Source organism: Clinocottus analis, unplaced genomic scaffold, assembly GCF_023055335.1.
Source record: "Clinocottus analis isolate CAN_PGR_092001 unplaced genomic scaffold, fCliAna1.0.p SCAF_3, whole genome shotgun sequence".
Lineage (NCBI taxonomy): Eukaryota > Metazoa > Chordata > Actinopteri > Perciformes > Cottidae > Clinocottus > Clinocottus analis.
Window position 1 is genome coordinate 23,482,190 of NW_027176042.1, and position 15,686 is coordinate 23,497,875.

At 43.3% G+C, this 15,686-nt stretch overlaps 1 protein-coding gene across 6 annotated transcripts in view; it reads left to right on the forward strand.

The window, feature by feature from the left end:
- Nucleotides 1-15,686, forward strand: part of LOC137796658 (glutamate receptor-interacting protein 2-like) — a 214,033-nt gene that overhangs the window by 174,203 nt on the left and 24,144 nt on the right. For 5 of the 6 annotated variants that reach the window (XM_068594707.1, XM_068594705.1, XM_068594709.1 and 2 more), the window contains exons 3-10: nt 2,170-2,305; nt 3,307-3,452; nt 3,625-3,711; nt 4,355-4,430; nt 7,645-7,790; nt 8,200-8,347; nt 10,342-10,511; nt 15,112-15,267. In XM_068594707.1, the coding sequence (XP_068450808.1) occupies nt 2,170-2,305; nt 3,307-3,452; nt 3,625-3,711; nt 4,355-4,430; nt 7,645-7,790; nt 8,200-8,347; nt 10,342-10,511; nt 15,112-15,267 (1,065 nt within the window). The remainder of the gene's footprint in view (nt 1-2,169; nt 2,306-3,306; nt 3,453-3,624; nt 3,712-4,354; nt 4,431-7,644; nt 7,791-8,199; nt 8,348-10,341; nt 10,512-15,111; nt 15,268-15,686) is intronic. The other variant, XM_068594706.1, reaches the window with a different exon arrangement.

Here is a 15,686-nt window from a genome sequence, read left to right on the forward strand (position 1 = left end):
TGTGTTGTAATATCCAAAACAGAGATAACCGGTGTGTGAAGCACCTCACTGATCCTCAGTGTCGCCTGAAGGATTTACCTAATCTGGCCATCTATCACACCAAAGCTTCATTCTACCTGTGTGTGTGTGTGTGTGTGTGTGTGTGTGTGTGTGTGTGTGTGTGTGTGTGTGTGTGTGTGTGTGTGTGAGAATGTCAGACCTCGAAACCAAATGAGAGACAGGTATTTATTTGCAGAATAAGAAGATAATCACTGGTTTGTGCGTGAAAGAGAGAGAGAGCGTAAGAGTGTGAGAGAGAATGAGAGAGAAAGAGAGAGAGTGAGAAAGAATGAGAGAGAAAGAGAGAGAGTAAGAATGAGAGAGAGAGAGTGCGAGAGTAAGAATGAGAGAGAGAGAGAGAGAGAGAGAAAGAGAGAGTCAGAGTGAGAGAGTAAGAATGAGAGTGAGAATGAGAAAGAGAGAGAGAGAAAGAATGAGAGAAAGAGAGAGAGTGAGAGAGTAAGAGTGAGACAGTAAGAATGAGAGAGTGAGTGAGAGAGAGAAAGAATGAGAGAAAGAGAGAGTGAGAGAGAGTAAGAGTGAGAGAGTAAGAATGAGAGAGAGAGAGTAAGAATGCGAGAGAAAGAGAGAGAGAGAAAGAGAGAGTCAGAGTGCGAGAGAGAGATATAAAGAGAGAGAGCATCAGCACACCTTAAAAGGTTTCATTTAACTTGTGACATCAGTGCCTCGCTCTCATTTTAACCACCGATGTTCTCTTCGCGCTTCCACTTGAAACACTTCTGGGTAAATTCTCAACAGAGATTGTGAGTCCACTGAAACCTGCAGAGAAGAGAACGGTGAAATGTTTAGAGGGTGAAAGGCAGCGTTTCCATCCGAGTAATGCTCCCAATATGTGACGTGACATTTGTGGCTCAGTCCTGGAATGTTTGTCCATGCTGATCCATGAAAGGTTGTTTTTGTCATTCTGCGAGGACGAACCTGGAAACCTGAACTTTCCCCATGTGTTCGTGTCCCGGTGACTAATGGGGTCAACGATTTTTTTAAACAATTGGTTCCGGTATCGAGCGGAAACGCCACGACACAGACGTCAATGTAGAGCGACCTGACGGGCTCAGATTGCTCTAGCAGGGTTCATATGGTCATGGAAAACCTGGAAAATTTCCAGGCCTGGAAAAGTCATTGAAAAAAATAAAATCCCAAAAGTCTATTAAAAGTCCTGTAAATGAAAAGAAAGGCTCAAAATATAAGCAGCATACATACAGGCATCTATATAAATGTTTATTCTTTTAATCAAACTATTGTCTCTTTGAATCCTCATTGTTAGTTTAAATACTACATTTTATCACTTTTTACTCATGGACATTTGGTTAAAAGTCATGGAAATTTGCGCCTCATTGACGTCCATTAAAATGTTTTAATCCACCAATTATTTTTTATTTACGTGAGACGTAAATTTGGATTAATTGATAACGCCAGTCAAGGTCTTTAATGTGGGGATGAAGTATCATACAATACAATTAACACCAATTAATAAAGAGCTATTCCCCATTCGTAGCCTTTTTAATGACGTATACTGGTTACGATAATCTATAATAATCTATAACGCGTTTTCTAAGAACCTCACAGGGAAAACAAATCTCGAATAACCCGCAGTCCAAATACTTTAAAATATGCATTGTTGCGAGGTTTCATAAAGGTGTGTTTCTGTCATAAATAAACCATAACACACACACACACACTGCCGGTGATGTGCTTTAACCTTTTCAAGGCCTCTCCGTCCCCGCCGGGAACTTTCCAAGTGAAATGAAATGCATGCAACACTAAAGCTTTTGTTAATTCTCATTAGCGGATCTTTATCTTATCTGATCCTCACATTTACATTAAAGCTGACTCCTGCTTTTTTTTCCTCCCGCAGACGAGGGGAGGAGGGATCAGTGTCTCACTCAAGGACAAACATCTTTTGATTTATCTTTCTTGTAACTCGGCTTTCCTTTAATCCGGGAATCAGAAGCAGAGAGCCGCCGCTAACCACTTTGCCTCTGCTGTATTTGTGTGCGTGTGTGTGTGTGTGTGTGTTTGGGTTCGTCCGTCTTTCTCTATCCCTGTTTTGTGTGTGTGTATGTGTGTGTCTGTATTTGTCTTTATGTGTGTGTGTGTGTTTTTGGTTAGAAGCTCTGCGGGGGGTGACCCTGGTGGAGCTGGTGAAGAAGGAAGGCAGCACGCTGGGCCTCACCATCTCGGGAGGAACCGACAAGGACGGCAAACCGCGGGTATCGAACCTGCGGCCCGGAGGACTGGCGGCCAGGTGGGTGCAACGCCGGCAAGGATGAAGATGAAGAAGAAGAGTAAACACATCTCACATCTCACGATAACTAAATAGTATAAAGTAAAAACTGCCAAAACAAAATGGTTGTTTCATCGTTTGATTAAACCAGGAGGAAACGGTTCTCAATGCTGAAGCGTCTGAAACTGGCATTCTCTCTCCTGACCACCAGGGGGCGACTCCTTTGGTTGTATAGAAGTCTATGCTTCATGTGTTAAAGCTGCATTCTCTCTCCTGACTACCAGGTGGCGACTCCTCCGGTTGTATAGAAGTCTATGCTTCATGTGTTAAGGCTGCATTCTCTCTCCTGACCACCAGGGGGCGACTCCTTTGGTTGTATAGAAGTCTATGCTTCATGTGTTAAAGCTGCACCCTCTCTCCTGACCACCAGGGGGCGACTCCTTTGGTTGTATAGAAGTCTATGCTTCATGTGTTAAAGCTGCACCCTCTCTCCTGACCACCAGGGGGCGACTCCTTTGGTTGTATAGAAGTATATGCTTCATCTGTTAAAGCTGCATTCTCTCTCCTGACCACCAGGGGGCAACTCCTTTGGTTGTATAGAAGTCAATGCTTCATGTGTTAAAGCTGCATTCTCTCTCCTGACCACCAGCGGACGACTCCTCTGGTTGTATAGAAGTCTATGCTTAATGTGTTAAAGTTGCATTCTCTCCTGACCACCAGGGGACGACTCCTCTGGTTGTATAGAAGTCTATGCTTAATGTGTTAAAGTTGCATTCTCTCCTGACCACCAGGGGACGACTCCTCTGGTTGTATAGAAGTCTGTTTCATGTGTTAAAGCTTCATTCTCTCTCCTGACTCTCTCTCCTCTGGTTGTATAGAAGTCTATATAAATGACTCTACTTCTCTCTTGATGTATTCCCTCAGTAAACATTGTAAACATGAGTTTGTGTCTCAATCTCTAGTTTCAAGTCTTCTTCAAGTCTTCATTCATTCATTCATTCATTCATTCCTCTTCTGCGCAGGAGCGACCAGCTCAACGTCGGCGACTACATCAAGTCGGTGAACGGCATCAATCTGACGAAGCTGCGGCACGAGGAGATCATCAGCTTACTGAAGAACGTAGGAGAGAGAGTTCTGCTGGAGGTGGAGTATGAACTGCCCCCTACAGGTACGCACGCATGTTTATTCATGTTTATACATTAGCACGGTGTAAAATGTATTAAACAAAAGTTTAGTTGCACCTGATTACGGAGCAGAAACACTTCACAGCTGCAGCATGAAGTCTTTCACTGCAATTAATAAATTGCCTCTCTCTCTCTCTTTCTCTCTGGTTCTTAAAGCGCCAGACAGCACCTCAGGGGTTATATCAAAGACAATCGACATCTGTTTGCACAAAGAGGGGAGCAGCTTTGGTTTCGTCATGAGAGGTAACCGTCGGTGAAATACAAAACTGTATATTTAGAGAACTCTATGAATAGTTATGCTGGAACGAACACAAGAAGTGTCACTGTTTTTGTTTCCTGCCTTGTAAAACATACACATATTGCATCATGTGTGTGTGTTGGCACTGAAAACAAGTAGAGGTTGGACAAATGTGAGAATTATTGAACTGAGTTCATGGACTCCATCCAGGGGGTTTTATGAGAACCTTGTTGTATTTCATTATGTATAGACTAGATCGTTCTGCACCTGTACAATTGTTTTAGTTCAACACCTTAACATGAGGCCATTGGACCCATCCAGCAAGTTTGATGTGGTGCAGCTCAAACTACAAGAATCATGGTTCACAATCACAGTTTTTAAGGGTTTGTGGCTTTGAGATGTTAAAGCCAATCCTTTCGACAAGTCTTAGGGATATTTTGAACCCTCCAAAAAGTCTTCCATCCCTCAAAACCCTTCCATCAGAAGCAAAGGGTTGTGGGTTCAGAATCTTTATTTCTAAGAGTCACTTGGTTAGTTAAAGGTTGGTTGGACGCAGTAAAATATATGTTTTTTCTCCTAAGAATTACTACATGACTCCAGAACGGTTTAACAAAATGTGATCAGCTTTCACCTTTGCTCTTCTTGCAGGCGGTACCCACGAGGACTGGCACAAAGCACGCCCCCTAGTGGTCACCTACATCAGGCCAGGAGGTCCTGCAGACAGGTAGCACTAGCATATATATTTATATATATAGTTTACTCATACGTGTACGTAAGTGTACAAACGCAGCACAGAAACAAGCATATTCGTGCTCATATCGTTGGACCGAGACGGTCTCTCACGGGGGTGAAAAGGGCAAACGCTTCCAAATAGTGACGTCTCGGAGAAATGAACGCCAGACACTGGCCTCCGTTGAGTTGAAACCAACGAGCGGCACATCTCGGCCAGTTCCAGTCAGGAAGTCTGGGAGATTTGTCTGCGCCCTGATGCGAATAAAGCCCAAGGATAATGATGTCAGTTCCTGTGAGCGTCACTGGTATGTTGACAGTTATGTGTTACTCATAGCTGCAGCAGCATGAATCACCTCGTATCCCTTTAACGTCGCCATCACGTGGCTGTCTCGGTCTTCGTGTTTAGGCAATAATACACAGCATTTTCCTATGAATGTCAGCTTTGGGAGTGTTTGACTGATGTAACGCAGCAGTGGTTCAGTGGACGCATGCATTCTGACACGTTCACACTGTTTGAAGATGCTGTTTCCATTTCCTGTTTGTGTGAATAAGACATATATAAACGCTATGTTTCTGTAGTGAACTTAACAGATATAACACATTGAAAAAATGATGCTTTCTTCTTCGTGTTTTATCATTTTTCATTTGTTTGTCCTGATTTAAATCAGGTAAAAGTTGTGTTATTTCGAGGGGTGAGGGAAAAAAAAATCGGAAAAAATATCGCGATACAGCACAGTATCGCGATGTTTTGCGTAGCGATATTGTATTGATACACGGAAGCCGAGTATTGATCTTTTATTGAATCCATTCTAAACGCCATGGTCCTAGAATAATAAAATCAATGTATTTTTTGCTTACAAACTTTTCCTCAGAGGACAATTTGCGGTTGAAAAAAGGTAATAAATCACAATACTCAATATATCGCAGTATCATGATAATATCGTATCGTGATGATATTGTATTGTGGGACCTCTGGTGATTCTCACCCCGAGTAATTTCTAGACTGGACTTTGGGCTAATTGGATGGTTGAAAGTCTGTTTCGCCCTCATTGGTAATTGTTGGGTTTTTTCTTGATCCTCAGTTTTTTTGGGGTTCTTTTGTACCAATGATATACACAATTGATCCATTGTCAGCGATACTATTTCATCTCCAGACCTTTTGGACATTGTATGTATTCATTATACACCCCCAACAAGTCCTCAACGCTTCTGATCCAAACTATTTCAGATTGAATGGACATGCAGTCTTGTTGGCCCTTTGTGGCCCAGCGAGGCGCCGAATCTTTTGAAGGTTATACCTTTTGTTAACCACTAAGATATCAACGTGTTTTAATCAAGCACCAAAGCATTGAATCTGGTTTAGCATAAATACAACAGCTGCTTACGGTTTCATCCACCTTTCTTCTGATCGCTCAGCGACTTCAATGAGTTGGATGCTGGACTTTAAATATGGAAGAGGCTATTTTTACTCTCGTGGCAACTCTCTGTGAAAGATTCGCACGCGGCGATGAATCAGGACCCGTTGAAACCAAGCAGTCGTGTTTCCACAGAGTGAAGAAGTGATTAAACACTTCTTGTGAGCCAATCAGTCCAAATTGATTGCAGATCAACCAAATCTATAGATTTCATTGCAGATCCCTTTATGGATTTATACAAGCTTGTCACCCCACAAGATTTAGACAAAAAGCCAGATTAAATTCCTTTTTTTTATTTTTACGATTGAGTCATTTTGCCCCAAAGCTCATCTAACACCGTTCAAAAGGAAGCCATCTTCTGAATGTGGGTCACTGCCGGCCGGGGAAGCGAATGTGATGTTCATGCCTCCTCATATCCCATTCGTATGACAATTGGGAGAAAACTTAATCCACATCACCATGCAATCCCAGGAGTGCCTATGTTTTTAGCGTCACCCGGTGGGAATTAACGAAGCGCCAACTCACAAAAAAATGTTGGACCGTCAAGAAAAACGGCTTCTACTTCGTCATCAAACTGAACGGGAAAAAGAAAAGCGTCAGAGAGCCGGCAGGCTGTGAAAACAGGATGAATGTCAGCGAAGTCCTGAAGACCCAACAATTTAAGTTAGAGCTAAATTACACTACCGTTCCAAAGTTTAGGGTCACCCAGACACATTTTCAGTTCCTTCGCAATTTCTGGCATTGAACAGCCTTTATTTCTAAGAACAAGAACAGACTGTTGAGTTTCAGAGGAAAGTTGTCTTTTTCTGGCCAATTTGAGAAGGAAGGCCAGTTTTATAGCTTCTCTCACCAGCAGGACTGTTTTCAGCTGCGCTAACATCACCGCACAGTGACCTTCAAGGGTTTTCTGTTTCACAAATCTTTACTTTATGTCACCTGGGAAACTTCCTTTCTATTATTCTTTTATCATCCAAGCTTTCATACCAGACGATTCCAGCCTTCTGGTCTCGGCTGAGCTCATCACGCCGTTACAAAGCTTCACGCTGTCACACTTTACAACTGTTGGCTGGTGAGACGACGGCTCCGTGTTACTCACTCTCTGGCACCGCGAACGAAGCGAGCAGCTCCGGAAATCCTGCATGTCGTGCGAGGGGGGAGATAAATAAACAATTCCCTGAAATATGCTTTTGATTAGGTTTAGAATACGTATAAAGCATCCAGTCGGCCGGAGTCTTGTCTGTCAGGCAGGGTCATTCATAAAAAATACAATAAAAAGGAAACGCTGTGCAGCCGAGCGGTGAGGTCTTCCATCTCGCTGCCGACTTGAACTCGAGCAGAGGCAAAGCTGTGAGTCTCACACGGGGAGAGAGACAAGAGGAAGAGATCAGAGAGACGGAGACTACGAGAGTGGAAAGAAGCTCGAGCCAAGCGGGACGCCGAGGAAGTGGAGGGATGTTGGGGGGGAGGAAAAAAAAGGGAAAAGATGTTTTGGAAGTGAGGACTTGAAGACCGATGAGGACGCTGGAGGAGATGAAAAGTTGAAGAGAAAGTTTCACAGATGATACGCTGTTTTAAACTCCAAGAAAACAAATACATCACGCTTGAATTTGAGAAATTAAAGGTAGAAAATAGTGATTTAAATATATAGTTTTGAAAGAAAAAAGAATTCAAGGAGCTGGATTGTCTCAATTTAATTCGGTGTTGTTTGAGTTCTCATCTTTTCAATTTTCTTTGTGTGTGTGTGTGTGTGTGTGTGTGTGTGTGTGTGTGTGTGTGTGTGTGTGTGTTCAGAGAGGGTACGCTGCGTCCCGGTGATCGTCTCCTCAGCGTGGACGGCGTGCCGCTGCACAACGCCAACCACAGCGACGCCCTCAGCGTGTTGGCTCAGTGCGGCCAGGAAGCCCTGTTCCAGATAGAGTATGACATCATCATCATGGGTGAGAGAGCACAGACACACACACACACACACACATATATAGATAAAGCTTGAGGCAAAAGTTTCTAGACTTGAAACTAAAGTCGGATGTATTTTTGTTGTCGCGTTGGCATTTTTTCCGCCGCCTCAGGTCGAGCGTTTTCTTATTTTTCTTCTTCTCCAGTGTGAAACTGCCCAATTAAACTCCCCCCAGAATGCATTGCAAACAATCCCTTGGTCATCACATCTGATGGTTGTGGCTTTCGAGGGCATTTTTCTTTGCCTCCAGCTCGTCTGCTAATGTTGGATGATACAGAAATGGGAAAAGCACTCAGCTACAATATGTCACCGCTGTTCTTCGTGTTGCGTTATTTTAAAATAGCTTTTCTCCTCCTCCTCCTCCTCTTCCTCTTCCTCTTCCTCTCAATCAGACACGGTGACGAACGCCTCCGGTCCGTTGTTGGTGGAAATCGCCAAGTCGCCCGGGGCCACGCTGGGTATCACGCTGACGTCGGCCAATCACCGGAACAAGCAGGTCATCGTCATCGACCGCGTTAAACCTGGCAGCGTGGTGGACAGGTACACACACACACACACACACACACACACACACACACACAATGAATACTGACCTTCATGTTTGACCGTGACCTTGACGGGCTCTCTGTTTCTTCCTGTTGATGAACTCCAAGAAACTTGAGCAGTTGAAACTTTTAAGTTTAACTTCAAAAATATGTGTTGCTGTTGCAGCATCTTAGCTAACCTCTTCAGAAGCCGCCATCGCTCCTCACAGACCTCAGACTAGTCCGGTTAATGTTTTTTTGCCGGACACAAACATGTTACTTGAAGTCTTACAGTTTGAATTTTTCCTACAAAGCTTCCTGTGAAATCCTGCGACAAGTCCCACGAAAGCTAACAACACTTTCTGCTCGTCACGCGCACTCGGTTATTACAAAATAAACGTCGGTCTTCACAGGAAACAACTTAGCTAAGTTTAGGCAACAACAAAAGTTGGATACGTTTTCGGAAAACTTTGTCGTTTGGGTTCAAATGTTACTGAGTCACGAGACATAAACATCACTGCCGACACGCAACAAGCTAAAAAAACCAACAAACTTTTATGGCTAAGAAAGTGTTGGTTAACAAGTGCTTAAGTGTATTTTTTTTAACAATTTCTTGAAAGCACACTGAACATCGACTAATTATATGGAAGTGCAGGACAATATTTTTGGAGAAAATGCAAATATATCATTAATATTTAATGTGCGTTAATAATGAAGCTAAATCTGCCGAGCATTTTTCATTGTTACTGTTGGAGCATAATCACAACGACAAGGCGATGATGTCGCTGGAGAACCTTCAATATGTCTCCTGTCCCACTTCATGTCGCTGCAGTTGGGTTGCAGATGTGCAACGGCTGCATTTTTATGCAATATATTCTGTCTCTCGCTCTCTCTGAGACACACACACACATCCAACACTATAACTAACACGGACGGGAGGAGACAGGATATTTCCCAGAGCCTCTCAGCCTGGCTCTGAAATATAGATGAAGCGCTTGAACTTTGTGTCGGCGCTGAAACGAGCTCTCCGCGATAACCTCGGCCGACTGAACAGGTCGACTGGAGGTCCGCTTCTCCTCTTCCTGTTTAATCTGCACGAGGATCGCGTTCTCCAGCTCTGCCGCATGTTGATCGGGGGAAAACGTGGAACACAAACAAAGCAAGACGTCGCACCGGTTCCCTCAAAAAAAAATTAATAATAATTACTTTTAACACTAAAGGATCTTACGCCTTTTTCTCGATTTTACATAACTTCTTAAATTCACCTTTCAAAGGCACTCGCATATGTGATACATACCCATGTGTTACATCAAAAATTGCAGAACAATCTCAGCTCTCTATAAAATTAGGCACTATTGTCATTAGGCACAAGTGATAATATGACGCTAAAGCTGAAAAATTGAAGCTCGATTTTTGAAAATCGTCGTATCTTTTGTGAAAACACACTTTTACTCATGTGGTCGAACTGTTTTTGTTGATGGAAATTGGTTTACCAAAAGGTCTTAAGTTCACAAAAGCAGTGGAAGATATGAATAAAATGGTAGATACATGGAAATAAATGTCTAAAACCAAATTTAGTATTATCGTTTTTTGAGTAGAAGTGTTGGCTGTCACCACTTTAATAAAAATTAATATTAATCTTTTAAATAAAGATGCTTTTTTAAAGTGATTCTTTGGCTGAAAATAAATTCTGTGGCAAACACACATTTATTATTCTCTGATTTTCAAAAGGTGAACGCTAATGCTATGTGTGAATGCTAGTCATAGGCTGTAAACAAACTACATTATGAATGCATGAGTATGACCATTATGAGATTTTATAGTTTTTTTTAAAGATACTTAAAAGCTCCAAAATGCTTGAGAGCGTCATATGACATATTTAATGCCGTGGAATAAATCGTTAAAATCTCTTAAACTTGTGTCACCCACAGACCTTGTTCCAGGCGTGCACAAAAGAAAACGCTGACTCATTTCCGGTGTTTTATTCTCCACCTTGTCTCGTGTCATCAGATGTGGAGCATTGCATGCTGGGGATCACCTGCTGTCCATAGACGGGACGCTGACGGAGCACTGCACCGTCCTGGAGGCGACGCAGCTGCTGGCGAGCACGACGGAACTGGTGAAACTGGAAATGCTGCCCTCCCATCAAACGAGGCTCGCTGGGAAACAGCACGACACGGGTGGGTGCACTTTTACATTCAGACAGCCGTTAAAGAAAGGAGTAAATATATCTGTATTTTTGTACATTTTAACTGCAGTTGCATTTGGAAAACAGGAGGGTGTCCTGATGTCACTCAGAGCAAGAGAAGGGTCACATCTGGTCACTTTGCATTGAAAATGGTCTCATCTGAGGAAGTGAGCCTCTCAGGGAGCAACATGAATATGGTCATGCGCTTCTAAAGGGACTCTGGTGCTCGGGAAAAAAAAAACACTACCGCTTTTCACCACAGGGGCCGCCAGAATCAACCCTGACATGTTCCTCACGGCATCTTTAACTCTGTCTTGTGACCAGCTCGTGTGATGCCACCAGTCTTTTCTCAGTCAATATGTCCCCGTATGACGGGTTGCACAACATATGTCCCTGTATGACGGGTTAAGCAACATATGTCTAGCATGACGGGTTAAACAACATATGTCCCTGTATGACGGGTTAAATGACATATGTCCCCCGTATGACTGGTTAAACAACATATGTCCCCGTATGATGGTTTAAATGACATATGTCCCCGTATGACAGGTTACACAACATATGTCCCCGTATGATGGTTTAAACGACATATGTCCCCGTATGACGGGTTAAACGACATATGTCCCCGTATGACAGGTTACACACCATATGTCCCCGTATGATGGGTTAAATGACATATGTCCCCGTATGACAGGTTACACACCATATGTCCCCGTATGACGGGTTAAACGACAGAGATTTATTAAAACATGACAATGTCAAACTTGACTAACTGTAGACTCCTAAAACAAACAAATAATTTAAAGTTAAGGGTTATTATGAGATTATCTCCGACATGCGGTCCAGAGTGACGTGAATACCACTAAATGAAACGGGAAAACAGCGCGTCACCATGAATTAAAAAAATACTAATTGTCCTTCAATCACTCAAACCCATTACTTATCCTGCGATGTCGCAACATCTGGATGCGCTGTCAACCAGATGGCGTGCGTTTAGCTGTGTGGCCAAATTCAAATTGATGTTGTTGTGTTTCTTTTACACCTTCCGTCGTCCTCCAACGCAGCTGCTCACACTGCGATTATGTGTCAGATCTGGAGACAAAATATTTTGCACTTGTTGTCTGCTACTAAAGTGTGTGTGTGTGTGTGTGTGTGCGAGAGAGAGACAGGTCTTGAAGTTAATGAGTATAATAATCTCTTGTTGTGATTGAAGCTTTTGGCTGACAGTCTGATTTACACAACCCTAGATTATCGTACTGGCTCGGCACATGCATGTCTAAAATATTGGGTTTATCCAGTGTGTGTGTGTGTGTGTGTGTGTGTGTGTGTGTGTGTGTGTGCGTGTGTGTGTGTGTGTGTGTGTCTGAAATATTTAGTTTATTCCATTGAAGTCTATGCATCATGATTTAAAGCCGCATTCTCTCTCCTGACCACCAGGGGGCGACTCCTCTGGTTGTATAGAAGTCTATGCTTCATGTGTTAAAGCTGCATTCTCTCTCCTGACCACCAGGGGGCGACTCCTCTGGTTGTATAGAAGTCTATGCTTCATGTGTTAGAGCTGCATTCTCTCTCCTGACCACCAGGGTGACTCCTCTGGTTGTATAGAAGTCTATATAAGTGACTCTACTTCTCTCTTCATGTATTCCCTCAGTAAACATTGTAAACATGAGTTTATGTCTCAATCTCTAGTTTCAAGTCTTCTTCTATACAGCATGATGTTCATTTAGTAAATTATGCTCATTTAGAGTCAAACAGATCATAAAGCAGGCGGGACGTAGTAATCCAAGATGGCGGCTACGAAATAGCTGAACTCGGGGTCTCAAAGCAGAAGTCCACAAAGCCACGACGACGTTCTCGCTGAGCAGCAGAACGAGGAGTGTTTATCGGCCGCGGCAGCAACTTTGTGCTTAATTATTTGAAGGAGTGTTTCTTCACCCGTAGCCAAGTGCCGTCTTTTCCTTTTTAATCTGCGCCGGTGGATTTACAGCCGCTGATCATCCAAGGTTAATGCGTCACCGCCGAGGGGTTGAAGCGGAGAAGTTTTCAGGCATTGTGGCAACAAAAAAAAAATCGAAACGCACACATTCAGACTTTTTTTTTAATTTTTTGGGGTGGTTGAGAAAAATCTGTGAGTTTTAACGTTTCATTTTTTATTTATCTGTTTGTGCATTTGACCTGTTTAGAGACTCCTGAGAGGTTGACAAAGGCGGGATTTGGAGAAAAAAAGGGAAACTGAAATAGACTTAAAACCTTTTTCCTCCGCTCTACTTTCTAAAGCATTTCATCCGGGTGGGAGAGAAGGAGAGAGAGAGAGAGAGAGAGAGAGAGAGAGAGAGAGAGAGAGAGAGAGAGAGCCATGAATGAGAAGTGAGTGACAGCGAGTGCAACGGCAGGATGGTATCTAATTAAAGTCATTACACCTCTCTTGCATGCTGTCAGAGGCTTTCTTGTCTTCCTCTCTCATCACTCCTTTCATCTCCTCTTGTCTCTTTTGTTGCTTCTTGCTTGTTCTATTTATTTAGATTAATTAGATTTTAAGAACGTATTTGACGCCACACAATAAAGAGTAACTTCAGTGTTTTTAAAATCACGACCCTCTTTCCCCATGTGTTCGTGTCCCTGTGACTAATGGAGACAACGGTTTTTAAAACAATTGGTTCCGGTATTGAGCGGAAACGCCACGAAACAGACGTCAATGTAGAGCGACCTGACGGGCTCAGATTGCTCTAGCAGGGTTCATACGGTCATGGAAAACCTGGAAAAGTCATGGACTTTTACTGTGGTTATTATTTGTGTCATTTAAGGTCAACTGTATCCTCATTGTTCGTTTAAATACTATGCTTTATCACTTTTTACTGTTTACACACATGTTTGCTCATGGACATTTAGTTTAAAGTCATGGAACTTTGTTTAAAAGTCAAGGAAATGTGGTTAAAAGTCATGACAATGTGATTAAAAGTCATGGAAATGTGGTTAAAAGTCATGCCAATGTGGTTAGAAGTCATGGAAATGTGGTTAAAAGTCATATAAATGTGGTTAAGTCATATAAATGTGGATAAAAGTCATGACAATGTGGTTAAAAGGCATGACAATGTGGTTAAAAGGCATGACAATGTGGTTAAAAGTCATGGAAATGTGGTTAAAAGTCATGACAATGTGGTTAAAAGTCATGGAAATGTGGTTAAAAGTCATGCTAATGTGGTTAGAAGTCATGGAAATGTGGTTAAAAGTCATGGAAATGTGGTTAAAAGTCATGTTAATGTGGTTAAAAGTCATGTTAATGTGGTTAAAAGTCATGGAAATGTGGTTAAAAGTCATATAAATGTGGATAAAAGTCATGACAATGTGGTTAAAAGTCATGGAAATGTCGTTAAAAGTCATGAACATTTGGTTAAAAGTCATGGAAATCCATTGGTCACAATGTTTATTAACCCCTCTTTTGTATTGCTCTGTCATGGAAGTAAAAGTTTTTAGCTTAACAGCTCGCTGCTGCTGCTGTCACCTCCATGCTAACTTCTGTACAATGGTTGCTTAGAAGATGTGGGCGTCGTCTCACGTCACCCGTTGGTTTGTGGACTGATGTTACCAAACTTGGAAAGTTCGGCAATTTTGTTGTCGCTAACCTGGACCATGGACGTCCCCCATGTTGTTTTTTCACTACCGATGTCGAGAAGTTACCATATTAGAAACGCAAAGGAGTGACGACCTGTCAATCACCTTGTAGCCCCGCCCTAAAGCCTCCATCTGCTTTAATGGATCATAATTTACCAAAGTGAGGACGGCTTCTCCCTCACAGCCGGAACAAATGGAAAAATAGTTGTCCTCATTAGTCACTTACACACAAAAACAGAGGAAATTAGTGTCTAGGTTGAAAAATATCAAAGTTACCCGACCACACACACACACACACACAGACACACACACACGCTAGAAAGGTCGCCGTCTCATTTCGCATCTTCTTCATTCATCTCCGCAAAGCAAAATTAATTCTTTTCCTTCTTCTAATCATGGTGGGAGCGCCTTTGTGTGTCTGTGCGTGTAATGTGTGTATTAGTGTGTGTATAGTGTGTATTAATGCGTGTAAAGTGTGTTAGGAAAGTGAGCACAGCTCATTAGGTTACTGATGGCCTTGCAGGAGACCTCGCGGCCAGCCCCGCCGCCGCTTTATTATTAGACACTCTGATTAAAAGTGTGTGTGTGTGTGTGTGTGTGTGTGTGTGTGTGTGTGTGTGTGTGTGAGAGAGACTTTGATTGTGTTCATCCACTATAGATTAGTGTTGGCTAATCTGGACAAAAGTCTAGACTGGGCTGGATCTTCTCTCATGTATGTAAAGTGTGTGTGTGTGTGTGTGTGTGTGTGTGTGTGTGTGTGTGTGTGTGTGTGTGTGTGTGTGTGTGTGTGTGTTTCCTCCGATGTGATTCGCTGGACGCAATGACTCGTGGTTGTCAGAGTTTAGCCTCGGTCGTACCGATGCTCCAAACAACGCACAACAAGCGATGGGATGTTGAAGTTACACATGTTGATGCGTGTTTAGGGTGAGGGAAGAATTAACGTTACACAAAAGTAACGAAATCCTCTTTGTGCGTTCCAGTGAAGGTTCAGAAGTCGGACCACCCGCACTCCTGGGACCCGTGTGTGAACTACTGCCACCCGTCCAACGCCGCGCTCTGCAACACCAGCGCCACGCTCAACAAGTCGTGGACCGCCTCCAACAACAACACCATCAACAGCCTGGACTACTGCAAGAGTAAGAGCCCCGCTCAGGGGCCAGAAGTGTCAGGGGCCAGAAGTGTCAGGGGCCAGAAGTGTCAGGGGCCAGAAGGGTCAGGGCCCCAAAGTGCCAGGGGCCAGAAGTGTCAGGGCCAAAAGTGTCAGGGCCAAAAGTGTCAGGGCCAAAAGTGTCAGGGGCCCCAAATGTCAGGGGCCCCAAGTGTCAGGGGCCCCAAATGTCAGGGGCCCAAAAGTGTCAGGGCCCAAAGTGTCAGGTGCCCCAAAAGTGTCAGGGGCCCCAAATGTCAGGGGCCAAAAGTGTCAGGGGCCCCAAAAGTGTTAGGGGCCCCAAAAGTGTTAGGGGCCCCAAATGTCAGGGCCCAAAGTGTCAGGGCCCAAAGTGTCAGGGGCCTTGTTGACTTTCATCTACAAAGATTTACTCAAAAAGACACGTAC